The sequence below is a fragment of the Lonchura striata genome, chromosome 20, assembly GCF_046129695.1.
Source record: "Lonchura striata isolate bLonStr1 chromosome 20, bLonStr1.mat, whole genome shotgun sequence".
NCBI classification, from domain to species: Eukaryota; Metazoa; Chordata; class Aves; order Passeriformes; family Estrildidae; genus Lonchura; species Lonchura striata.
This window is the reverse complement of record NC_134622.1, coordinates 2,662,288-2,689,154: the sequence shown is the minus strand read 5'-3', so window position 1 is coordinate 2,689,154 and position 26,867 is coordinate 2,662,288. Positions and strand designations below refer to the sequence as shown.

General features: G+C 47.9%; 1 protein-coding gene across 5 annotated transcripts in view; it reads left to right on the top strand.

The window, feature by feature from the left end:
• Positions 1-26,867, top strand: part of AUTS2 (activator of transcription and developmental regulator AUTS2) — a 770,185-nt gene that overhangs the window by 248,201 nt on the left and 495,117 nt on the right. Inside the window, exon 1 of one of the 5 annotated variants that reach the window (XM_077787477.1) lies at positions 6,324-6,446. The exons of the other annotated variants lie outside the window; for them this stretch is intronic. Within the exon in view, the coding sequence (XP_077643603.1) occupies positions 6,399-6,446 (48 nt within the window). The 5' untranslated portion in view covers positions 6,324-6,398. Of the gene's footprint in view, positions 1-6,323; positions 6,447-26,867 lie in introns of those variants that run through there. 5 annotated transcript variants of the gene reach the window in all.

The window sequence follows — 26,867 nt, the reverse complement described above, 5'->3', positions numbered from 1 at the left end:
CTCTTGGGTGTAATTTCACCTGGAAAGCTGAGCATGTGCCCCAGCTGGGTTACCCCTGGCTGTAACTCATTACAGACTGGCACTTTGCTGGGGGAGATAAAATACTTCAGACTGGTTTTCTCACCTTAATATCTGTACTCTTTCTCTTTGAGTCAGGTCTGACTTATTAGGCTTTATCCTATTCCAGGGGAAAGGCAGCTCTAAGAACTTACAGCACTGACAGACCTGACAGGGCTTAGAGCTGCCAGAGAAAATGTCACTTGCACTTCTTAGTCACAGGGAAGCAAAAAACCAAAAATCTTTCTGTAAAGGGTGACCCTGGTGATGGTTTTGGTCTCCGGGGCTGAAATGGTGCCATTCCCAGGAACACCAGACATGGGATGCAGCCCATGCTGTGCCTGTGGGGGTGAAGGCACAAGCATCCTGCCACCCACGCCGGGCTCAGAGCAGTGACCTGGAGAGGTTCTCTGCAGACGTGCACAGAAGCCCGAATTGACAGCAGCATGTTCACCATGGGATTACTCGGCAGCACTCAAGATGAAAGAGCAGATGGTGTTGATGGGAGAGCGGGGTCCTGAGGTAAAAGATGGGATTGTTACCATGTTAATAACCAGACAGCAAATCCCACAGTGCTTTCTATTAGCCTGGAAGATGAGAATTCCCTGGAGACCTCCCTGTGACCCACAAAGGTCTGGCAGCGCCGGCCTCGGGAGGCTGCAGGCGCCTCATTTGTTCTGCTGCTTCTGAGATGTAGCACTGATTTGTTTGAGGTTGGGCAGTCTGACCCCTCCCTCACTGCCCATGCCCTGGGAAGCCTTTCGAGGATGTAAAGTGTTGGAATACAAAGCTGGGGTGGTCTGGGTTAAAGCAGAAAGGCTGCTGTGGAATCTGGGTCCTTGGACGTGAGCTGGGTGTTTGCTGGCTTAGAGCTGGGGGAGTGCTGGGCATGATCAGAAGCAGGCAGGAGCTTCAGCATTTGTACTTAATTTATAGAATCCAAGTTACTCTGCAGTTCTCTGAATTTGGGAAAAACTTTCTTAGTAGGCTTGCGGATCCCACAGGCTTTGCTCTCAGCTTCATTTAATCTCCCAAGGGTCACTGCTTTGGCTGCTACACTAGGAGCCATTCTGAACTGTGAAAAATGTTTCAAAATCCTTTTTATTTGTACTTATTCCAAGTTGCCTTCTCCAGGCTAATTATAAAAATTGCTGTAAACATTTTCTGGAGATGGGATCTTCCTATGTATCTAAACTTTCTGTTTGTTGTTTATGTGCTATTTCTTTCAGCATCCCCACACTTCACTCTGCTGCTTGGGAAGTGTGAAAGCTATTATGATAATAGGGAGGGAGATGATTTTCTGCTCTCGTAGTGCCAAGAACACAGGAATGGCTGTAATTCATCTTGGATGTAGTCCCTGCTGCAAATGCACCATCTTGCTTTAGCTTTAGTCCCCCTGCACACACACACAGAGATTGCTTTTGCTTGGCATGAGGGTCAGGGCTCTTTAGCTTCCTCCAGAACTGGCTCTGCTGTGCAAGTGGGTTCTTCAAGGCATTTCTGCTGCCTTAGGGAATAGTGAAAATAGGTGAAATAGTGCCTGATTTGCTCCTTCTCCCCCTCCCTTGTGGCACCAAGATGTTAGTCTGCCTTACCAACAAACCCAAAGCCAGAGAGAAGAGGAGATACCTACTGCTGTTAGGAGACTTAAAAACCAGCTCAGTACTCACTGTTACACTGCTCATTGCATCAGTGTGTGATCAGCTTTGTCATGGGGAATAATTGAAATGAACGTGAATCGATATCTAAATATACATTAGGGTGTATTAAAAGGCTTAGAACCAATGGTCTGTTAAAAAGGAGGTTATTTCAATTCTTTTCTGCACTGTCTCACAGGTGAAATGGTTTATTAGAGTATGGCAAAACCTGCTGAATAATCAAAATATGATTATTCTGGGAGAATTGTGAATATTCTACCAAAGCATGGTTGCCCTTTTGGGGTCACATGAAAAGGAACAGTATGTTATTTCATGTTATTGATGGGTGACTGAAGGAGAAGGTGTGGCTAGCAGGGTTTGGAGGTGAGTGCAGCACTTCAGGGGTGGATCCCCATCCGCTCTGGCGTTGGTCTGGCATCACGTCCCTAGGATGAATTGGCAAACAGGAGTGAAGCTGTTGTATCACACACCATGAAGACTATAGCTCTGTAAAACAGGAGAGCCAAAAACAGTTCAGAGAAAGTGCTGACGCTGCAGGTTTGAAATAAATGGTGTGTTTTGTCCTACTGCAAAGATGAATGAAGTGTTGAAAACTTAAGCTGGTGTGTACTGTGTGTTCGTGCAAAGCCACGCAGCTGTCAGTGCTGTAAGGAATCACCGGGCTCTGCTGCTGCTGCCAGGGGCTGTTTGTGGGTGCTGATGTGGGGGCTTTCAACAGCGCGACACAAAATGAGCCATCTGGGGCGTGATGGGCTCGTCCCTGCCCGGCTGGGGGATGTGATGGCTGCAAATTCCCCCTCTCCATTCCCTGCGCTGCACTTGTCCTTTGATTACAAAAGGACAGCTCTCGAGGGATGCCGCTGTGCATTTTCCTGAAATAAAATAATAGCTCTGTGTTTTGTGACCCTGGAACTTTAGGTCCTGCCAGATGCTAATGAACCAGTGGAAAACATCCAGGCCTGGTAATTGCTGTGAGCCACAGCTGTTTGTGCTTGGTACGCGGTGCCGGCTCTGCCTCCGCGCCGGCTGCGCCTCTGCCCCTGCCCCAAGGGCCGGGGTCGGGCAGGGAACGGGGCTGTGCTCCTGCCCTAAAGCCCCGGGATCGGGCAGGGAACGGGGCTGTGCTCCTGCCCAAAGCCCCGGGATCGGGCAGGGAACGGGGCTGTGCTCCTGCCCAAAGCCCCGGGATCGGGCAGGGAATGGGCTGTGCCCAAAGCCCCGGGATCGGGCAGGGAACGGTGCTGTGCTCCTGCCCTAAAGCTCCGGGATCGGGCAGGGAACGGGGCTGTGCCCAAAGCCCCGGGATCGGGCAGGGAACGGGGCTGTGCTCCTGCCCTAAAGCTCCGGGATCGGGCAGGGAACGGGGCTGTGCCCAAAGCCCCGGGATCGGGCAGGGAACGGTGCTGTGCCCAAAGCCCCGGGATCGGGCAGGGAACGGTGCTGTGCCCAAAGCCCCGGGATCGGGCAGGGAACGGGGCTGTGCCCAAAGCCCCGGGATCGGGCAGGGAACGGGGCTGTGCCCAAAGCCCCGGGGTCGGGCAGGGAATGGGGCTGTGCCCCTGCCCCAAGGGCCGGGATCGGGCAGGGAATGGGCTGTGCTCCTGCCCAAAGCCCCGGGATCGGGCAGGGAATGGGCCGTGCCCAAAGCCCCGGGGTCGGGCAGGGAACGGGGCTGTGCTCCTGCCCAAAGCCCCGGGATCGGGCAGGGAACGGGGCTGTACTCCTGCCCAAAGCCCCGGGATCGGGCAGGGAACGGGGCTGTGCTCCTGCCCAAAGCCCCGGGATCGGGCAGGGAACGGGGCTGTGCCCAAAGCCCCGGGATCGGGCAGGGAACGGGGCTGTGCTCCTGCCCAAAGCCCCGGGGTCGGGCAGGGAACGGGGCTGTACTCCTGCCCAAAGCCCCGGGGTCGGGCAGGGAACGGGGCTGTGCTCCTGCCCAAAGCCCCGGGGTCGGGCAGGGAATGGGCTGTGCCCAAAGCCCCGGGGTCGGGCAGGGAATGGGCTGCGCTCCTGCCCAAAGCCCCGGGATCGGGCAGGGAATGGGGCTGTACTCCTGCCCAAAGCCCCGGGGTCGGGCAGGGAACGGGGCTGTGCCCCTGCCCAAAGCCCCGGGATCGGGCAGGGAATGGGCTGTGCCCAAAGCCCCGGGATCGGGCAGGGAATGGGCCGTGCCCAAAGCCCCGGGTCGGGCAGGGAATGGGCTGTGCTCCTGCCCAAAGCCCCGGGGTCGGGCGGTGCGGGCACGAATCCCGAGTGGGAGCAGGCCGGTTTGGGTCCGTGGGCGGCTGCTGAGCCCGGCTCTGACACCAGGGCTGTGCTGTCACTCCTGGCACGGCTGCGGGGAAGGCGCTGCCGCAGGGACTGGAGGAACAGCAGCAGCTGGGAGGAAGCGAGGCTATGGCACTGACCTGATCCCAATCAAATCCACAGCCAGATCTGTCCCGTTTATTCATTTGCTGCTTCAAAAACCAGCTTTTGAGGCGCAGGAAATAGAAGGTGCTGATAAGAGCCGGTGTTTTAATTTTCTTTTTATGTTGCTCCCTATAGGAGACCCTCTCATCCATTTTTAACATTTCCAGTTCTAAAAAATAGCTGGGGTATTTTACCACCCTTTTAGCATAGTTAATCCTCCCACAGGAATGTAGAATTAAAGGGAGAGTGGGAATATTTTTCTGTGGAATCAATGGAAAGTAATTTCTGACATCTGTGGCCATGGATGGTCAGGATTTGAATCAGACCAGCTGATTGCAGTGAGGGGACTTGCAAAGTCTTCATCCCAAATCCCTGTCCAAGCAGGGAAGAGCAAGGACCAAACACGGAGAGTGGGTGAGCAGGGAAGGGGTCTCAGGGCAGAGCAGGACTGAGCAGCCTCAGTTCAGCTGAATGCAGTGACCATTATTGGCCAATATTGGTATTTGGATCCCTCGTGTAAGTCCTAGTTTATGAAAACTTCTAAAAACCTGTTGGCAGGTGAATGAGTAGCCAGGTTGTCAAAGCCACCACTTAGAGATAATGCACTGACACTGTTATCAGCACTGACAGTGCTTTTTAGGTGAGTAATACTGACAAACTAGGTTTCAGGGTCTGTTTCAGCTGCTTTATCTCTCTTGAGTGCACATATAGTAGGAGATGGTAAGTTAGTGGTAAATGTATTTATTCCATCTCACTCTTCATATGAAAAAGATACCTATACCTAGAAAAGGTACAAGGAGTGATGAAAAGGATCTGTGGAGACATGCACAGCCTGCCTATGAGAAGAAACTTAATAGTCTGGGATGTGTGATATAAGGGAGACAAGAAAAACCTATAAAGTCATGATCTGGAGATGATGAAAAGCAAATGATCCTCTTTTGTTGGGATATGATACTGTGAGACTCCCACTTAAATAACCAGGCAGCTGTTTAAAGCAGCAAAATGAGGTGACTTTTTTACTTCTGTAATGAAATTCTGAACCTCGCTCGTTGTATGGAATCATGAAGAGGTTCAGGTACCTGTGTGACAAGTTCATATCCATCGGTGTTAATACATGTTACATTACATTATATTTTTATTGCATTCCTAAGGGCACATCTTTGGACTGAAGATTGCTGACATTGTTTCCTTGTGCATGGTGAAGTGTTTGGGCACAGGATGCTGGGCCAGATAGCGCTGGCTGCGTGCAGCGGAAACCCAGGATGCTGATTATATCCATCCTTTAGCTTGTAACTTGATATTCACTGCTCCGTGGATGCACAGAGCTGCGAGCTTTGCAGCCAGATCAATGTGTCTCCTTCAAGCAGAGCCAGGGAATTGGGCAGTGTTTCTGAACAGGCAGAAGAACAAACATTCTGACCAGTGACTTCTCAGGATTTTCTATGCATTAGCTTAGTTTGATAGTGGTGATTGTTCTGTTTGATTTGGTTTGGGAGTTTTTAGTGGTTTTGTTTTTTTTTTTCCTTTTAAAACAACAGATGTTTTAAAACATGAGCATGAGGGCATCACAGCTTACCAAGGGTGTTTTAGGGGAGAGCTGAGAAAGGGTGATCCAGGAGCGAGTCTGGCTCCTGAGGACTCGCTCTGGTTCCACGGCAGCGTTACTGCAGCTGCAGAATCGGAGAGGAGATATTTGCTTTATGCCTAAGAGGCTTTATTGTTTCTAAACTATATATAGTCCTGTAATCTCGCTTTCGACGGGGGGAGGGCATCGCGGGACAGCCTCCAAAGCATCCCCGCCCTGCCTGGTGGGCGAGCGAGGGGTTAACGCGGGGGCTCTCGCAGTGGCCAAGCTCATTGTCAGAATAATGTTTAGCCAGGTGTTAATCTGTGTCTGGAGGGAAGTGCTGGAATTCATTATTCATCCCGCTGGGGGAGGTCACGGTCCTGGGCGGCTGCCAGCGCCGGAGCCAGCCTCCTGGCTTTACTGACATGTGCCATTTGTGATGAGGAGCGGAGCTGCGGCGGGGCTGGCAGCAGCGCCGGGCGCTCGGCAGCGACACGGCTGGGGCTGGGGCTGGGGCTGGAGGACGGACGGACACGGGCTGGAGGACGGACGGACACGGGCTGGAGGACGGACGGACACGGGCTGGAGGACGGACGGACACGCCGAGCCCCGCGGCACAGCGCCTTCCCCGCCCGTCCCCTCGGCTCTCCTGCCCAGCGGGACAGGTTTGGGTCCCTGCGTGGCCGAGGGCAGCAGGTGACACCATGATCAAGTCCAGTTGGTTCTACGTCAAGTTCAAGCATGCCGAGAAGGTAAGTCCAGCTTCTGCTGCAGCCCTTCCCCGGGCACTGGTGGGGCTCAGCTGCTCCCCTGCCCTGGAAGCATCACCGGGGTTTGGTTTTCCTGTGGCTCCACAGATAAGGCTGTGCCCCTGCAAGTGGCACCGGGATTTGGTTTTCCTGTGGCTCCACAGATAAGGCTGTGCCCCTGGAAGTGGCACCGGGATTTGGTTTTCCTGTGGCTCCACAGATAAGGCTGTGCCCCTGGAAGTGGCACCGGGATTTGGTTTTCCTGTGGCTCCACAGATAAGGGAGCAGCGCAGGGCACGGGCTGCAGATGTGGCAGCAACTTCAGCACGGTGCAGGTGGAGGGGGAAAGCTCAGATCTGATTCCTCCAGTGCCTTCCACGGGGGAAAAACAATAGAGATGTGTTTGTGTTCCTCATGTGGAGCTTGAAAGGGAGGAATATTTCTTGTTCTGTAGAGCCCATTATGAATTGTGACCTGATTCTGCACGGAGGTCAGTTGTTTCTTCTCCTCTAGTACCTAAGTATTTAACTGTCCATGATTATTCCTGGAAGAAAGAAGTTGTATTGATCAAAAAGCAGCAAGATGTATTGAAGACTCTTTGGTGTGGGGTTTACTGTGGAGTTTGCTGTATTTCCCGTTGCACAGAATAGTGTTTCTGTGGGATTTTCCTCTTGCACTCAGCTTCTAGTTTCTCTCACCTGTGCCTTGGTACCCAGATGCCTGGGGGAAGCAGAGGAGCAGGGATGGGGAGGGAGGATGGACCAAGATTGTGCAGGAACCTGCTTAATAGAGGTGTGTTTTTACTGGAGATCTCCTGGAGGGTTTCCTGCCCCAGGGCAGGATTTCCAATAGTGCTGCAGTGCAGGCAGAATGTGGATGTAGCTTTGCTGTTTCCTTAATCCAGCAAAATAGGGAAAAGAGCAAGGCAACTTTTTATGAAAATACTAATCAGCCTTGCTGCTTCCCTAAACATTCTTGAGCAGTTAGCAACTTGCTCTTCTTAGAACAGAGGGAAAACCCATGCATGTGCTATTAGACTGAAATTTTCTATTCTGGAAAATAATCCCACATTGATTTATTTCTTGTCTTTGTGCCTCAAGTTATACTGCACTAGTGTTTTATTTAACAAAAAAACATATAGTATATAATTTAACAAGACTGTCCTATCATTTATCCTAGGCTGCAAATAGCATATTTAACAATCTCAGATGTAACTGTTCCATTTTGTTTGTTTGGGGAAGTCTTAAAAATGCTGCAGAATCCACTGTATCAGGCAGTTATTATCTTCTTGATGTTTCACTGCAATAATTCTCTGTTCTTTAAAGTTATATCCAACTTATAAACATCTGCAATTAAACAAATCACCTCAGCATATTTAGCATATGGATATTACTGGAAATAATCTAAGCAATCACCAGTTATTTACCAGTGGGTGAGGTTGGCTATTTAAAACGCATGGGGGATTTCTTTTTACTCTACATTTTGTGATTCAGTTCCTTTCTATTTTTTTTTTTTTTTGACACCCCTTGCAGTTGATCCAGAAAGCCCTGGAGTCCCTGAGCAGAGCAGATAATGTTCCTGCTCTGCTGTCACCGGCTGGTTCTGTGGAGTGTTACATAACCTGTCATACCAGTTTTGTCAGAGTCAGATACTTCTGAGATCTACAACTTGGGAAATTTGAACATGGATGAAATCCAGGAAACCCATTTAATCTGTCTACTTACAGTTACTTGTTCTTTACAAGACTTTCTTCTGATCCACTAGAGAAGGTGCCAAGTCTGTTCATCTGTTGGGGGAAAAAAGCCCCAAACCATAATGTACACATGCAGGAAGGCAAGAACTGATGTGCATGCCTGGTCTTTTACTGGATTTCATGTGTGATAAGGGACTGTTAACCCTTTGTGTTGAAGTAGGAGTTTCCTAATGAGAAATTTTGGGTTTGGCTACGTGGGAGGGCTGTACCCCCTTGCTGAATGCGGGATTTTGTGTCAACGTTCTTGTTGCAGTTGGGGTTTGGCTCATTCTGCTTTAGCTCCCAGTCTTGTCTGCCTGTGAAAGTTGTGCTAGTGTGGCCTAGGTGTGAATTGATGCTGAATTTATTAAACTGGTGCAGTTCTCTGGCTGGACACTCTGGGTGCACGCTCCATGAAACAAGTATTTCTGCAATAGTGTAACCACACTGGCTTAAAAAATTAGGTCAAATTCTTTTGCAACTCCTCTGTGTTGTCATGGTCTTAGAAATTGGGTTTATGTCAGCTAAGCTGAAGAACCTTTGAAATTCTCAAACCAGCTTTTTACAGCAGTTTGTCTAAATGGATTTAAAATCTCCCTTGGAGATGCAGTTTCTCCTCTTCAGCTGGCACAAGTGTGGGCTGCTGCAGGAGCCAGTGCTCCTCTCCCAGCAGTGGTGCCTCTGCAGCCACATGGGGTGGTGACCCCACCTCCACCTGAGCTGGTTTGATTCCTTTTTTGTGCTGCCTTTGTTTCCAGGCAGGTCAGTGTGTCCCAGTTCACCATGAGGGTCTGGCCCTATGGGGTGTACCTGGATGAGCAGAAAGGACAGTGATGTCTCTTCTGGCAACAGCCTGTGAAAACCAAATTAATTTAACTTTGCTCTCCTCATGTGGAAGTGTTATATAATCTCTGTTTAAGGGAGGTCATTTTAGGTTAGGAGGAGGTTGGGTCTGTGCCCTCCTGTCAGTGCAGTATCTCAGTTAATCAGAACTGGAGCTGCTCTTCCTGTGTGTGCTGACATTGCACAGCTCCCTCTTAATTCTCTTGTAAAGAAGTTCATTGACATTTTTACTGGCTGGCCGGCTTTGCTGAAGTTGCCATCCTTGCCTCTGGCCATCACAAATATTCTTTTTTTCTTTTGGGTTACTTCAGAAGATGTTGATGTCTGAAGGCCCCACTTGGATAAAGCAGATATATTTATATGAATGTCAGAGGTAACTGCAGGAAGCTTGTAGATTGTACAGTTTTGCTTCCCATATACATTGTCAACCTGCTTTATTCTCTTGGCATCACTGCTTTCCTGCCATAAACTGCTCCATTGGTTGTGTTTGAATGCTGCTCATCCCGGCTGGGTTATCTACAGAGAGACCTGAACTGAGGTGTGCTGATGGAACTGGCCTCAGGGATTGAACCCTCACAGCCTTCTGGGATCCTCCAAGCTCTTCACATCCACCTGGAACCTTGACATCTCCTAATCAGTTCATTCATGTCATCTGCCTGCTTGCTCAGTGGCCAGTTTGTACAGGTAGGAACTGGTCGTGCGTTTGTGGCTGCAACACAAAGCCTGAACAATGGTCACCTAAAGACATGTTGGAACTGAAAACAGGAGAGAAAGACACTGGTTAAGCTGATGTCCTTTGGTTGGTTAGTTTGCTCAAGTCATCCAAACAGTTCTTTTAAGTTGTGACAAGCACAATAAAACCTTTTCCCAGCAGTACATTTCTAGTTGTGATTAAAATAACCAGATAATAAAACTAACTAAAGTAGAAAGCTCCACACATCATCTTGAGTCTATTATCAAGTTAATTGCTAACATTCTATAATACAGACTGAAAGAAGCCTACAGGATAAACCCCAAAGTTTTCATGTTTGCCTTTTCAAAGATTTAATATAAGGTCATTTGGCCACGAGCCACTTGGACATAATACCCATATTCAGTCTGAGTGCATTTACACCGGAATTAAGATTCAAAGGCTTCATGTGAATAATATTGCTGACACCAGAAAATCAGTTTAATCTGAAGGGGGAAAGAAAAAAGGCAAGCTCTTGGAAAAAATCTGTGAAATTCTAGAAAGTGTGGGAGACATGTGGAGGGAGGCAGCGTGAGTGGGCAGTCTGGCTGCACGTGTTGCTGCCTGGATCTGAGGGAGCTTATGGATGAAAATGGAGGGCTTGAAAGGTTTTGCTTTGTCCTTGAAAAGCCCTGTCCCTTGTTTGAGGTTCATTGACAGATATTGCTGAACTGAAGCAAAGCTTAATTTTCCTGTTCCCAGCAGTGCCCAAGGGAGAGAAGTGCTGTATTTCTAGCTAGAAAATTAGATTAAAACACCCACTACCTAGATCCAGGGTACATTCATTTCATCCTCTCTTGTAAGACTCTCACTACTCTGAAAGGCAGTTTACAGTTTTGACAGCTAAAATAAAAAGCCTGAAGGACAAGCAACCACTTTGAATGTTAGAAGGACTTCATTTCCAGCAGAAAGATTTCAATTACAGTCATTTTCCTCCAGTAAGTACAAAGAGGTAAATGGAACCCCTGTTTCAAATGTTAAACTCACAGACTACATTATTACCGCTTGTACTTTGAAAGTAAAGGATAAAGCCCATCTAAATCAAAGCCCTGGTTCCAAATTACTTTTTAAGAGTATGATGAGGTCTGCACCCGGTAATTCAGCCACTCTGCTGAGCAGCACAGAGCACATCAAATGTGACTTCCATTAGACCGAGCTGCTCGTGGGGGGGATCAAGGCAGGAAGCATCTTTCTTGACAAGCACTGAGAGTTGCAACTTGAAAGGGCTGCTCTGCAGCTGGAAATTCATGAGTTGGCTGTATTTTTAGAGAATTCAGGGTTTTTTTCATCCCTGACTCTGCTCGTTATTTGTCTTGTCCCTTTTAGCAGTAATTTGACAAAGATTTGGTTATTTATCTCCTGTGTGGCACAACCTTTTCTCCCTCCCACTCACCACAAGAAGGTTTTTCATCCCAAACCATTTCCTCCCCTTGCTGGGGTAGGGAACACCTTTCCATAATATACTGAACAGATACTGAAATGTGCACAGTGTTTGCATAACGCAGTGCTCTAAAGAGCCTGACAGCTGAGGTGATAAATCAGCCTGATGACCTGAGCTCACCAGAACATCCATTGTGCCTGGAATGATGAATCCTCCCAGAAATGTATACCCTGGCTTGCTGGAGCCAGGGATAACCGAGTGTGGGTGATTTTTTGGGCCAGAGCTATGCCCAGAGGCATGGGAGGAGTGCAGGCAGTGAACCAGGAGAGCTGCTCCCTGCTCCACTGCCACTCAAACCTTCCCTGGGAGGTGGGAACTCCCCTGTTTCTTCACCAAAAGTGTTTGCTGGAGATAATTGTGCAGATTTGATTTATGTATCTTTCCTACTTATTTTCCTCATTGCCTTGTTAGAAGGATTTCTGCAGGTGTGAAATCAGATGTTACTCCTTAAACTGATGGGGATTATCAGCAAAGGGTTGTGTTGTCCTGAATTACTCAGCACCGACACCTGGTTCACTATTTTTATCACTTTTAGCTGCTAAAATTTTAAATTTTTCCTTTCCTTTCCTGCCTATGAATACTACAAGTTTGCTTTTTTAAAATTGTATTGCCACTGTGACTGACAGCATTTTAGGGAAATGAGTGAGATTTGTCATTTTATATTCTTGTGAACAGAGATTAAGCGTAATCAAGGAAAACAGATGTAGGGATTTAATTTACTTGTAAAAACAAATTACTACAAATTATAAAATCATAGAATGGTTTGGCTTGGAAAGGTCTTTAAAAATCATCTAGTGCCCCACTTTGCCATGGCAGGGACCCCTACCACTGTCCCAGGCTGCTCCCAGCCCTGTCCAGCCTGGCCTTGGGCACTGCCAGGGATCCAGGGGCAGCCACTGCTACCAGGGCCTGCCCACCTTCACAGGGAACAATTTTGTCCTGATCTCTTACCCAAATGTGCCCTTGCTCTTCAGGAGCCTGTGCTCACTTGGACTCAGCTCTTCCCCTGCCTCCCCTGGTCATGTTACCCTGTGAGTGCCACTAAACCCTGTCACACAGAGCTGCCTTGCTTCATGTTTTAGCCGTCCATCATTGCATTTTGATTTTCTCTGGCCTTGCAATGAGCACAAGGAGCCTGCCAGTGGTGGCTGCAGCCTGCACAGCTGCTTTGCTTTGCCCAGCAAAAGGGGCAAAGGGCTGGCAGTGGCTCTGAGGAGGTTTTTCCTCCTTCCAGCCTCACGTGTGGCTTGGGCTGGAGCAGCAGCAGCAAACAGGGGTTTGTGTCTCCATGGTTTGGTAAGGCCAGTGAGAAGCAGGCAGGGCTGGAAGCCAGAGGAGGGAATTCCATCCCTGTTCCATCTCCAGCCCCAGAGGGATGGGAGGCCAGCTCCTCAGGGCGAGCCAGCCCCTCGGCTCTCATTTGCTCCTGGGCTGCAGAACCAACTGAAGGACTTACTTATTTTGCTTTAGTTATGTATTTGCTTATTTATTTTTATTTAAATGGATCTTTATCAGTTCTGCCAGTTCTTGGTAGTTAGACTGGTTCCTGTGTGGTTTTGGATAAGGGTGTTTAACTAAGCTGTAAAATCTTTCTTTCCGTGCTGCAGATTGAACGTTTGCCATTTGCTTTTTTTGCTCTAAATTGTTATCAGCAAGGCCCTCTAAGATTTTTCGGCTTTATTGGGGATATGGTAGAGATGTAAAAGGCTTTTTCTTCCGTGGTCTGGGGCAGTGGTTGCATCCTGTGTGTCAGGATGACTCAGGGGCTGCTCCTGCCCGGGCAGGTGCTGGGAGCCCCGTGGGACATCAGGAAGTCCAAGCACCACCTGCTCCCCCCGTGATATTTCTCACAAAGGGAGTCACTGGAGCAGAACTATTTAAGCATCTCAGTGACACTTCAGGGTCCTCCCACTTGAAAGTGGGAATATGTGCAATTTTTTTTCATCTGGAGCCAGCATCTGGACAGCTTTGTCTTTAACATGGATTGGGATCTAGACCTCAAACTTCTCCATCTTTAGTCCTTGTTTTTTGCATATTTTTGTGAGACTGAGAAGAACTGAATGCTAATGGGAATAGTCAGTGGCAGATAAAATAGCAAAGGGGAAAAATAAAACCCCGTTACATTCTTCTGATGTAAATTTTTAATCAAATGTATTTTCTTCTGTTAAGCAACTTTTACAGCCCACTGCACAAAACATACAACCAAAAACCTTTGCACAATGAACTGCATGTAATAGGCTAGCAATGCATCCATTACACGTTTTTAGGTCTGTAATGCATTTAAATCCATTTTTGTGTGCATGGTAGTGTAGCCTTCAAAAGATAATTAGAATTTACTCAGTCTTGCCTTCATAGTTCCTTAGGTTTTATTCCAATTGCAATGCTTTGGAAAGCTTCATTAGAAGTGGTCTTTTCTGTAACTAGAAGGAAATTCCATTTGAATACCTTAGGACATTCTCAATAGGTTAGAAAGCTGAAAGTTTTGTATCAAAATCTCTGAAGTGCTTGTACAGCCACAGTGTGCACCATTCTGCAGCACAGCTGGGTTGGAAGCGTTGGTAGATGACAGGAGGCTGTAACAGCAGTAATAATTACATTAAATAACAGTTCTCAATCTGAATAATTGGAGGTGAGTTTTACAGCAAGGTGTGGATGTAGCAGTACCCTTTTTGCAGGTGCCTGGAGCCCTCATTTCCAACCCAGCTCCTGCTGCCATCTCCTGCTGCCATGTCAGGGCTCCAAGCAGCCTTTTCCCTCAGTTCCAGCATCCCTGTTGGGAGTTTCCTCTCCCCAGGCTGTCTGTGTCACAGGACTCCAGCTCCCTTCTGGATCTGCCTGTGCCCCCTGGGCTGGGCCTTGGTGGCTGCTGCTCATGGTGGGATGGAGCCACTCGTGGCTCAACGCTTGCCACGGTGAGGACACCTGAACAGTGTTATTCCTCCTGCTTTGAGCAAGTCATGGGCTGGTTTGGGCTCAAAGGGACCTTAAAACACATCCCATTCCATAAAACACATCCCATTTCATAAAAGACATCCCATTCCTCAATCCCTTCATAGACAGGTTTGGGTTCAAAGGGACCTTAAAACACATCCTATTCCTTAAAACACATTGCATTCCTTAATTCCTTCATAGACTGGTTTGGGTTCAAAGGGACCTTAAAACACATCCTATTCCATAAACCACATCCCATTCCACCCCTGCCATGGGCAGGGACACCTCCCACTATTCCAGGTTGCTCCAAACCCTGTCCAAGCCCCTGAACACTGGCAGGGATGGGGCAGCTTCTCAGGGCAAACAGTGCCAGGTATGAGGAACAATTCCTGCCCAGTCTCCCATCCAGCCCTGCCTCTGGCAGTGGGAAGCCATTCCCTGTATCCTGTCACTGCACCCCTTGGACATTGTCTCTCCATCTTTCCAGTGGTTCCTTCAGCACCGCAAGGCCACAGTGGGGTCACCCCGAAGCTTCTCCTCTCCAGGCTGAACAATCCCAGCAGAGCTCTCTCAGGCTTCCCTCCCAGCAGAGCTGCTCCATCCTCTGCTCGTCCTGGTGCCTCCTTTCAGGGGTTTCTGTGGGGTTCTCCAAGCAGGGGCTGCTTTCAGCACTGTGCCAAGAGCAGGAGCTTTGGAGCAGGGATGTGGGCAGGAGCTGGCCGAGCTCTCCCAGGGCTGTGCCCAGTGAGTCCTGCCAGGAGGAGGTGCTGGGGACAGGAGTGTGCTCCAGCTGCCTTCCCTTGGACCTGCTGCCTGGGAGGGATCCTTTGGGGTGATAAGGCATTGCTGGGCACACAGGAATGCACAGGAATTCTCTTAAACCCCTGTCTGGGACCCAGCTTCTGCCTTGAGAGCCTGTGGTGTGTTTAACTCTGTAACGTGTAGGTACTTGATGGATTAATATTCAGGACACAGTAGATGAGAGAAACTGGCTGGGGGGATGTCACACACAATCTGTTCTTTTTGAATTCCTCTCTGTTTTGAAGCTAGATTCACCAATTCTGTAGATGGGAAGGAAAAAAAAAAATTACAGGCTTACTCTGATTTTTAAATTTTTTATTCTTCCCTCCTGGACTTCATTTGCCTGAGGGCTAGTTCTGCCCTTTAATTATTTAAGAACTGGGTTTTGTTTACAGTTTGTAATAAAACTGATAAAAGATTAACAAGGTGCTTGTGAATCATTTTAAGCAAATTAAAGCTTTGAAAGACTTACAACTGCAAATATTTGAAAATTGTACAGCAGAAAAAATAAGAACAGACCAGAGCAGATAATCAAGTTATTGGATTTGTTTGGGAGAAAAAATAATCTCGTTTGCAATCAGATGTGAGAGCAGCATTGTCTTCTCTATGAAATATTTGTATGTGCTTTTAGCAAATTTGAAGACACTGGTTTTATGAAACAGCACCAGGCCTGTTAAAATCCTGTTTTATTGTGGTGTGGGGTAGGTGCAGGGACAGAGCATGGGTGGAGAGGAGATTCTGAGTGGGATTAGTGGGTCCAAGTTCACTTTAGCAGCAAACCTGTGCCAAAGCATGGGTACTTTATGCTGCTTTTAGGGACTCTGGTGACTCTTCCCAAAAACAGTCCTAATGAAATGATGGGCTCTAGCTGATTTCCATGCAAAAGTGAAATTGGGGAGCTTCTAACTCCATTTCTAGGCACAGATTTTGGGGTTATAATGGATATTTCCATCAAAACATCAGCACATCACTCAGGAGTGGTATAAAAGACTAACCAGCTAAAGATAAGGGAGTGCCCTAAGGATGGAACAGGGAACACTGCTGAGATGGAACAGAAATTCCTGATTTACCTGTGTCATGGCCATGTGCTGCTCTCATCATTCCCTCTCCAAAGCCTTGCAGACACTGAGGGCTCAGAGAAGAGATGCAAGGCTGTTCAGAGGGGTCAAAGTGCCTCTGTGTGAGGAAGAACTGAATGAACTACAACCCCTCAGCTGGGTGGATAAGGAAAGGAGATGTGGCAGAGGTTTGTGAACTGGGGCAGGACATCAGGATGATGGGACTTGTTCATTGCCTTGTGACACAAGGACTTGGGGACACCAAAGGAAATTGGTAAGAGCCCAGCTGAAGGAGATCAGAAGCAGATGGTTCTTTGGGAAGGTGTTGGCCAGTGCAACTGGGTGTTATCAGGAAAATTGTGGATTTTAAAAGTTGACATCACTTGTGGGAAAGTGGGCAAATAAATGGAAAATAAATCAATGGATTCCCGCTGAACAGGCAGAAATCCTGTCAGGAGCTCAGCGAGCTGGGAGTGAGTGGTGGTGGAAGCAAGGGGGAAAGATGTAGGCATATAAATAGAGACAGGAGTATTATATGTACTTATCCTATTTTTATTCTCTTCCTTTGGACACCCTTTTATGGCCACTGTTGGAAAGAGGATGCTGAGCAAGCTGAGCCTTTGATCTGGCCCAGCACAGCCGTTCTCTGTGCTGGTGGCACTGGGGCAGCTTTTTGTGGAATATCTTGTCCTGTGTGATGACTGCTGCATAAAACACATGTTCATCAACACCCACCGAGCTCTGCAGCTTTGGATTTGGCTGTGGTTGTTACCTTCAGACAAAGGCATGTCACACAGTGATTACAGTGTTGTACTAATTGCTGGATTTTCACTGAAAGTGCTCTGGGTCCGGGAAGGAGAATCTCACACTGCCTCTTCTCTGTGCTTCATTTTCTCCAGCCATTAAATGGGTGTGAAGGCACATGTGTTATCAGGAGTATTGTCTGTGCAGCATTTTGGAAGGAGTTCCAATGCACTTCTCTGAAGCCGTTGGACAAGGCACAGAACCAAGAGAAGGCAAGCAGCATTCCCATTGCAGTGTCCCCAGAAAAGTTTAAAGATGGGTGAAGTATTGCATTGCAAAGCTCTCCAGCACCACAGTGAAAAATCAGGACAAACCTTTAAGCCCAAATTACATCTACAATTGAATGAGGTGACTGGAAACTTCTGGGGCAGATGAGGAGAGTTGGAGTCTAATTAAGTGGAGTAATTTTAGTCCTTTGGGGATGAGCTGTGAAAGCCAACACGATAACACAGCAGGTTCAAAGGTCTGTGTGTAGATCCTAATCTGCTTAAAAGATGGGATTGAATTTCGCTGCCTGTATCATAAACCTGAGTTCAGTAACTAAATGGTTCCTTTCTTGAGCATCCAAATATAAACGGGGAAAGGAGGGAGAGGAGCTTAAAGGAGGGGAATTAAGCTGTGCCTATGCACAAATGCTGCCTATAGCTCAGTGGTAATCACAGAAATATTCTGAAAGCTCTGTAGCTGGTCTTTGTGCCCCCCCTTTTCAGCTGTGTGGCAGCTCTGACACACCTTGGTAAAGTTATGCTTCGAGGCAAACGTCATCTGTAGGTCCCAGCAATGGTTTAAATGTCTCCTTTCTCCTTCCCCTAGAGCTGATGTTTCTGCTTTGCTCCTCATGTTTGGAAATGAATTCTGAGCAGGGAGAGCTGGCAGGGTGGTGGGGCTGAGCCCTGTGGCAGGCAGGGCAGGGGGTGCACGTGGATTGCATTACTCTGTAGCTTTATTCAAGCAGGATTTGTAGCTTCCAGTGCTCTACACAACACAGATGTTGGAGATGAACAGATAGTGCTTCTATTTCCTTGTTTAGTGTTCTGTCATTTCTGTGTTGCGATCAATCTTTCTCCAGCCCTCTTGAAACTTGGCCTGTGTTTGTTTGTGCTCTCAGTGATTGTCAGTGATCTCCTTTAAAAGCCCAGGATCCATTCCATCTGGTCCTAGGAACTTGGCAGCTTGCATGGCAAGCAAGAGCTGATTTTTTTTTTTTTTTTCCTTTTTTTTTTTTTTTTTCTGTGAGTGCTAGTTCAGAGAAGTCAATTCATGGCTAAAAAGATTAAATTCCTAAATCAGAAAAGCTGGAAAAAATATAACAATGGCAGCACTGCCAAGGAAGTGCTTCTTGTTGGATTAAAAAATCTTAAGACAAGTTAAAAGAGAGAGATTTGGAAGGGTAATTCAATTCTGTTGTCAATCCAGGAGAGTTAAAGCTGGAATGGTGTTAGAATACATTACCAGCACTGCCTGGACAGAGAGAATGAACTGCTGCTCAGACACTTTTGTGCTGGTTTCCATTCTGCCTCTCTTATGACCTGCTTTGGATTCCTGGACCTCGATGTCACCGGGGCTCATCTCCTGCTGTGTTCTCTCATTTCAGGTTCCCTCTGAAACAAACTGTGTTTGCAGCAGCAGGTGGAGGGTGGCAGGAGGAGGGGAAGGGGCTCAGGCTGGCAGGTTTGAGGACAGGGGCACCCATGTGGTGCTGGGAGGTGACAGGGACACCGTCCCTCACTCCTCAGGCACTGGCAGCACCGTGCTGCTGCCTCCCCACCAGGGCCTGCCTGCTGGGAGCACAGAGCTGCTTTTCCTCAGGGGATGCTGTGTCAGAGCTCTGGTGTCCTTCTGCTCCTGGGAGTCCTTGTGGGAAGGCAGCCCTTGGTGCCAGGGACAGCCCTTGCTGCTGGTTCCTGCTCCTGCTGTGTCCTCACCAGCTTCTCGGACTTTTTTTCTCCCCATCCATGTAAAAAGGGGAAACCAATGGCAAGCCAAAATCATCTCTCTCCTTGGCTCAAGGTTCACATTGAAGGTTTTTTTGTTTTGTTTTAGCAAACAGGATCATTCAGTGCTTGGATATCACTGTGCTGTGTTCCTCAGAGAAACTGGGAGCATAAAATCCCACTTTTCTCCTCAGCACAGACAGAAGATGACAGAGATAGATCTGGGTTCTTCCCCTGTCTGTCTGATTACTGAAAGAGGTGCTGCTTTTGTGACCTTGTCTAATGGTTACTCTGAGACCAAAAGAAGGTGCAAATCTAATTCTCTAATAAATCTAAAAAAATATTAGATATACTGAAAAATGTTCCAAAAAGTGCCTGGCATAGTGCCCCAGAGATTTTATATTGCATTCTTCTTGCCTTGTAGGTTTGTGTGAGGCTGGGATATGGTTCAACAGAAAATCTCAGTCCTTTCAAAGACACCTCTGTTAAAACCACATCTCTCCTGGCCTTGGGCAGTGGACTGATCACATGGATATCTTAGATGTTCAGGAGAAATATTTAAAACCATTAGTTCTGGCTGCTTGATGGACTGGCTGCTGTAGGGTACCAGGCAGTGAGTGACCCATGTGGGGTCCTGCTCCCACAAGGGGAGGGATAGTGAGAGCTGTTCTATAACTTGTGGGTTCAAAATCAGGGTAAACCTTCTCTTCTCATTCTGGGCAACTCAGGTTGGAATCCTGTCTCCTCTAGCTTCAAGCACGTAATATGTCTGAATTGGGGATCTCATCTCCTTAGGGCCCCTGGATCCAGGAGGACAGAAATGAGCCCACTCCAGGGCCTGAATGGCTTTTGAAGGTTCTTGATTTTCCTCACTAGTGCAGTGGCCCAGGCAATGAGGCCTCTAGGTTAGTTTTTTTAAATTTAAACACACTTTTTTATAGGTAGGTGAAATTTTGCCTCTCTGTGTAAAATGAGTATTTGCTAATTTTAATTTCTCCATCTCTGAAGGTGATCAGGACTGTTAGAGGTGCTGGGGTGCTCAGTGGGCACAGATGGGCCCCCTCGTATGCCTCCAACACAGGGAGGAGGTGTGTGTTCAAATATTCTGAGTGATCCTTGTTTGTGAGAATGAACAAGCACCTACAGATGTTCCTTGGCCACGAGTCTGGCAGCTTTACACTTGCATATGTTGTTTTTACCCAAAGTAGCACTTGGAGAACCCCGGGAAAGCCAGAGCCCGGCTGCAGCCACACTTGGCCTGCCCTGAGAGCTTGGCAGCTGAAAGGGCCTTACAGGAGAAGGCTTTTCACAACACTGAGCAAATACAAACAAGTCTCTCAGGGATGGAAGTGGCTGCTGCGAGTGTGCTTTGCTGTCCAAACTGCTCGGTCGTGGCAGGGGAAGGCTGGCTCTGCTGGCAGGGCACCCAGTGCTGGGCACATCCTGCCCTCCCTCCTGGCACTCACGGGGGGGACACTGAGCCTTGACCTCAGAGCACAGGTATAAATATACAAGGAAATGTGTGACTCTGAAGTCCAACATATCCACTGCTGTCACATTATTTATTTCATCCTCTTCAAAAATCAAAATACAGCTTGTGTTTCCATAACCATTTCTATCCAAGAAAGGAGTCTGTGTGAAACAGAGTCAGTGCTCAGTACTGACCTGGGGAGAGTTCCCTGCACAGCTGCAAACTGATCTTTATCATGACCATAGTCAAAACTCAAAGGATTTGTCTAGAAGCATCTGTGTGTGAACACGTTTATATATATAATGTAATGTAATACTTGTAGGTCTGAACATTGCATGTAGTGTTTGATGTGTAATTACATTAGACATATAATACCTGTGGTTTAAACAGAGACAGACATAGCTACAGCTCTGATTGGATCTCTATGATTTTGATAGATAGTCTGATATTTTCCCTTTTTGGAATAATGCACTGAGGTGTATATAAGAAAACAGCAATAGCTTTAACTTCCTTCAGTAATACTGATTCCCAAAATCAGAGCAGTGAAAGCCAAGGTGTCTGGCTGAAGGAGCACTGCTATAGGAGCATTGCAAAGACTGGGAGACATGATAGCAGCCTGGGAATTCCATGGAAACCTTTTCTGAGATATGCTTCTGGTTTGTGATGGGGAAATTTTTGCATAATTTTATAGATCTTCTTCGTTTGGATTAGGACTTAGCTAAAACCAAAATTGTGGAGCAGCTTCGTCAGGTTGTTTGCTTATAGACAGATCCTTGCAGTTCACAAGACAGATGAAGGAGTTAAGCTTTGAGGGATCAGTGAGAAGCAGATGCCAGATTCCTTACGTGATACTGAATATTACACCAAGCTGGTATTTGCCTCTCTGGGAGCCTGACTGGAGATCTGCTGTGGGGTGTTGGGTGCAGCTCCCCTGGCTCCACTGGAGCAGTGCTACCTCAAGTCGGGTTAATGAGCCAAAGCCATGTTCACTTCCCAGAGCTTTCCTGAGTCTGCCCCAGACCTTGTCCTCACTTTATCGTTTCCTGGTGTGGTCACACACAGCTGTGGCACAATCCCAGCCCAGAGTGCACTCCCAGGGTCACACAGACAGTGGCAGCCAGGCAGCAGCAGGTCAGTGCCATCCTCTGAGGAGGAATTTCTAAAGGAAGAATAATGATATCCTGAAAGACCCTAGTCTGTCATGCAGCTAATCTATTTCTAAAATGAAGTCAAGACCTCCTTTTGCATGTAAGAGCACCAGTTTAAAAGCCTGAGGGCCTTGCATAAAGAAATGTCACAGACTGAAGGCAAGGGTGAGGTTATGCCTGGGTACACAGGGTCGTGGCTGTCCATGGCAGATTCTCCTCACAAAAGAAACACAAAAGTGGTTGTGTTGTTATTTTTTCCCCTAACTAGATCAACACTAGGAGCAGGGAGTCTGGAGCACAGTGCCCCCTTTTCCCTTTGAATATGAGCACATTCCTGCAGCTGAGGCTGTCCTGTCCCACCAGGAGCTCTGCTCTGGGTGGTGCTGCCTGGGCTTCACTGGCAAGAGCCTGACAAACAGATTTCCCTGGTGGAAAATGGCATTAAATGAAATAGGTACCAGCCTGCTACTCAGAGAGCTGAATGTCAGTGCTAATAAACCAGAGGCTCCATCTTTCCCAAAGGACCTTTGGAATCAATTGAGAGCTGTGTCCTCCATCCCCCTTCCCAGTGGGTGAATGTTCCTGGTGTGCTGTGCCACTGTGTCCTGGCAGTGAGGGACCCCACCAGCACAGTGACTGACAGCACTGCTCCCAGCACTGCAGGAGAGGAACTGACCTTAAACTCTGCGCTTGTGGTTCTGTTTAACTGTAAAAAAATATTCATTTTTTTCTCTTCCCCCCCCCCCCCCCTTCCTTTTTTAAAACATTGCCCTACCAGCCTGGCTTTCTAGTCATCTCTATGTATTTTCTAAGGTCTTAACCCCTTCCTGCCCTGAGGTAGAATTAGATAAGCTTTGAAAGCATCTCAATGTCATTTGTTTAAAAATAAAAGAAAGAAAAAAGAAAAGAGGAAGAGAGAGACTAAAGCCAGGAAGGTGACCTTGCAAAGTTGCCTGTAGAAAAAGATCTCTCTTATCATAAGCCTAAAGTAATTAGCTTTATTTTTGGTGTTGCCTTATATGAATTCATCATGGATCTCAGCTGGCTGTGGAAATGCCTAATGACAGCCTGAGTGTGCTTTCCAGGCTGCCCGTCCACTGCCTGAGAGTGCCTGTGTCAGTGCAGGGCTTTCCTCTTCCCATGGAATGTGCACCCTCCCTTCTGCAGGGAGTGCTGGTGCCCTCTGGTAAAGTCTCTGTGGTCAGGGGATGCTGCATCACTCAGCACAGCAGCTCAAGGTTACTAGGCAAGAAACAGTAATATAAGAAATCATCAATGCAACACATTTTTCTTGCCCATTTTACAATGAAATGATGAATAAGTCAGTGCTCTAAGGTGGCAGGTGGGCAGAAGGATCCCATGCCCCATTTCTGTTCCTTTTTGGGGGCAGTCAAAACTCCGGGGCTGGCAGTGGTACTGGCAGAGCCGTGCAGGTGTGTGCAGGTGTGTGCAGGTGTGTGCAGTGTGCCAGGGGGTGTTTCCACAGGTACCCAGGAGGGCTCCAGCAGCAGGGGCTGCTTGGAAATGACTCTGCTGACATGGCTGTTGTGGGCTGCTTCTCTTCCCTCAGCTGCTGCTCCATGTTGCAGTCACTCCCCAGCTCCTGGGGCAGTGGATTTGCCTCCTCACCTCCCCCAGAACACCACCCCAGCTCCCCTTGCCCTCTGAGCAGCTGATGTTTCCACCCAGCACAGGGAGCAGCCATCCCCAGCCAGGTGACTCACCATGGGGAAATGTGCTGATGGAAATTGTGGAATGCTGTCCCTGTCTGTTCCTCAGCTCTCAGTGATGCTGAAAAGTCCAAAGATGACGTGGCTGTTGGTCTCCTCTTCATAATGGCATAAATTCACCAATTATTTTGAGCCATGGTGAAGAAGTAAATGCAGATACTGTTGTGCAGGCTTGGCCAAAGTACTTGGCTTTGGTGTGTAACCTATTTCTGGGGGTAATTACCTTCCCTGTTATCACTGTGGTTGTTAGGGTGCAGCAGTAATCAGGTTTTGGCAGGAGGTAGTGCTTTGTGTCTGCAAAGCCCTGGTCTAATCAGGAGGGAGGATCAAGCTGTGGCTGCTCCTGACCATGGCAGGGGCAGAGCGCTCAAACAAAACAGCACCTCTGAGAGCTCTGGGCTTGAAATTTTGGGAGAATCAAGCATTTGAGGGGATGCTGATGCAGTCTGGGGGCAGAAAAATTAGCTGTGGTGTCAGTGGTATGTAGGATATATAGAATAGGTCAGTGTCTCAAGTGCTCCCTTCTGGCAGCTGCTCCCTCTGCCAGAGGCAGAGCTGGTGCCAACACAGGGAGGTCATGGGAGGCAGATGTGGGATAATCTCTTCTCCACCTTAAATCTTCTCCTGGTTTAAACCCTGAGAACAAGCTTTAATAGCTTTCTTAAAGGGTGCAGTTCATTGAATTCTGCTTGGATTATGGCTTGTTCCATTTGGCTTGATTAGGTTCAGCAAGGAATGGGGAACAAACTTCAGAGCGACTCATTCTGAATCAGGAATGAGATCAGAGCTGACTCTGACATGTATTACTCTGAAATGCAAAAAATGAGTCATGTTTATTCCCTCAGCTGGGTGCACACACTTCATGGGTGTTCAGAGGATCACCCCACGGCCTTGGCTGGTGTAGATAGCCATGGCAGTTCTGTACAGTTCTCCTCTTAAAAAGGATGCATGTTCTGGCTAGCACAACAGGAGAAGTGGAATGTCTAAATGTAGATGTGAAACATCACTGCAGTCATTCCCCACTTAGGCTGACCTCCAGGATCATCCCTGCTCCTTCCACTTATCTAAATACATCATCTGTAATTTCTTACATACAGCTTGTGTGGCCCGGTGTTGATTTTTTTTCATTTTTTTTCCCCTTTCCTTCCTTAAAGTGAACTGAGGCCACTTCTGCCTGAGCATAATCTCTTCTGTAGTGCAGTGATTAAATGCTGCTAGTTGGAGGGCTAGGAAAGTACAGGAATTGCTTTTCCCAGGAAAAGCACAGTTTTGGAAGATCTGTTTTGATTAGCCACTAGAATTTGTTTACAGCTCAGGTGTTTTGGGTGGATCAGAGCAGGTAATTCTCCTGGGATCAGCACAACGTGCAGGCTGAGGCAGAATAAGTGTGTCAGGTTTATGGTATTGTGTAGGGAGGGAATCCTTCTGCAGCCTCTCCCTTACCTTCTTCAGACTCCCAAAAATGCCTGATCTGAATCAGCTTAGAGGGTTTAATTTTCCCTTTCCTTTGTTTGAAGTTTAAGCCCTGTGAAAATCCACTAGAAAAGATGCATTGTTGGCCAGGCCCCGATAGCATCAGCTGCCAGTTTATCTTTCATGTCGCACAGTGGCTCCCTTAGTGCCCAGGGGCTGCTGCCTGGGATGGTTCCCATCGTTTGGGTGGCTTTTGACCCAGCCCAGTCCTGATCTGGCTTTTCCTTCAATGAGCTCTGTGTTATCAGCCTCCCCAGTGCTGGTGTACCTAGCACAGCCTGGCACCGTGTCAAGGCTGTGGGCGTCCTTAGGATCCATCAGTGATAGCTCACATGCTTTCTCCTCTCGAAGGAAAACAAGCACCTTTTGTTTAAGTTCACTAATGTTTGGCAAAGAAATATAGTAGTAATTATACACCCGGCCTCCTCCTCCCCCTGCACCCCCAATCCCACTTTTATAAAGGCAGCTAGCACTGGAACTGAAATAAATGTCATGAATGAATAATAATTTCTTTCATTTACACAGTAATTAAACTTGTTGAATGCAGACTTTATGCTTTACTGCACAGTGTTTAATTTGAGTGGTAGATCCAGGCTTTTGTTAAATTCAGGAAGGGAAAAAATGAAATATCTGTATGACTATCAATGTGTTTTGTTACAAACACTTTGTGGTTGTTTTTTGTTTTTTGATTTTTTTTCCCTGCAGTGATGCTGACAAAGGGGTGAGTGCTTTTCAGGCTGTTGTTTGCATCTTTACAAAGGTACTTTCTGGCCAGGTTTCAGAAATGTGACAGAGATGTACCTCCAAGAGCTTTAAAGCTGCAGGGATTAATCAGCATTTCTGAAACCTTGGTTATGGGTATAGATATATGGGTATGTCCCATCTTAGCAATTTGACTTTCCACAGGATTTATTTTTTTTCCTTCTGTGCTGTCTTTAAGTCCTTTAGGTGCAGCTCTGCCCAAGGATTGGCCTCTTCCCTTCCTAACCCAATGCAGGGCCAGGATGGCAGCAGTATTTCTGGAGGTGTGTGCATGGTGATGTCCTCATCCAGGCAAAGGAGGGCTTGAGCAGAGACAAGGATGGCAAAGCTGCAGGGTTTACACACAGCAGCAGTGCAGGTGCCAGAGCTGCAGGTGACCTGGCGTGCCCTTCCCCTGCAGGAGTGAAGTTTGGAAGGAATGGGGAAGGAATTAAGCTGCACAGGCTGAAGGGAATCTTGGGTGACTCGAGGATGGGAACAGGGATAGTGTTGATGGAAAATGCTTTGGTTACTTGTCAGGCACGGGGATAATGCATGGAAACATTTAATCTCCACTCCAGAGAAGAGCAAAGTGAGCCAAAAAAACCTCTGTGTCGCCCAAGGCCCACCAGTCCAGGCTTCCCAGACTCTCACCTCAGTAGCTTCAAGGCTTTGGGCCACCTGTCCAGGAGAAGGCACTGGACCAAGGAGCAGATGTTGAAGGCGTGTTCAGCATGGGCCACCAGCCTACACCTTGATGCTTCAATTTCAAGTTTTGTGAATTGTGTGACTTTGTTTTGAAACAGATGCTTGTCACAGAGTTGTTCCCCTTTTCTGTGAGTGTGTAACCTCTCAGATGCCCTGTGTTTGTGCTTCTGGCAGTCCTGCTGCTGAGATGTTTGGGGCAGGTTGCAGGTCTGAGTGCAGGAGCTTCAGCAGGGGCAGGCAAAGGGACTCCCTTGCACTTAACTAGGAGCTGCAAAACACTTCTGAAATTTTTATGCTGCAGAGCTGGTTAATTGATTTGTTTGGGACAATTACTTAGTCTTGCCAACATGTTCAGAAGGAATGGTTGTTCTGGGACATTCTGGGACATTCCTCAGGCAGGTGCTAGCAGCTCCCAGCACCTGGTTTGGTGGATGCTGTGACAGAGCAGTGACAGTGAGGGACTGTGGGAGGTGCTGTGCCTGAGGATGGGGCACAGCAGCTTTGCCCCTGGGGCCTCCCAAAAGGAATTCTGGCAGAGGTGGAGGAGCAGCAGCTCCAGCTGTGGCTCCTGCCAGCCCTGCCTGTGCCAAGTCCCCATTCCCACGAGCCCTCTGGTGCCACGGGGTGAGGGGGACAGGCAGGATCTGCCCCTGTGTCTGGCTGAGGTTCACAAAGGCTCCCAGGATTTGGGACATGGCAGAGAAAACCACCCGTGGCTGGGGATGGTGGGTCATGTGTGGGTTTGAGTCTCCAGGCAGGTGTTACCCCAAAACTGCAACCACAGAAGTCTCTCAGGAGCTTTCCCAGCACACATCCCAAAAGCTAGACAAACTGGTTTAATTGTCCTACATACAAAAATTATTTTTCCTCCCTCATCTG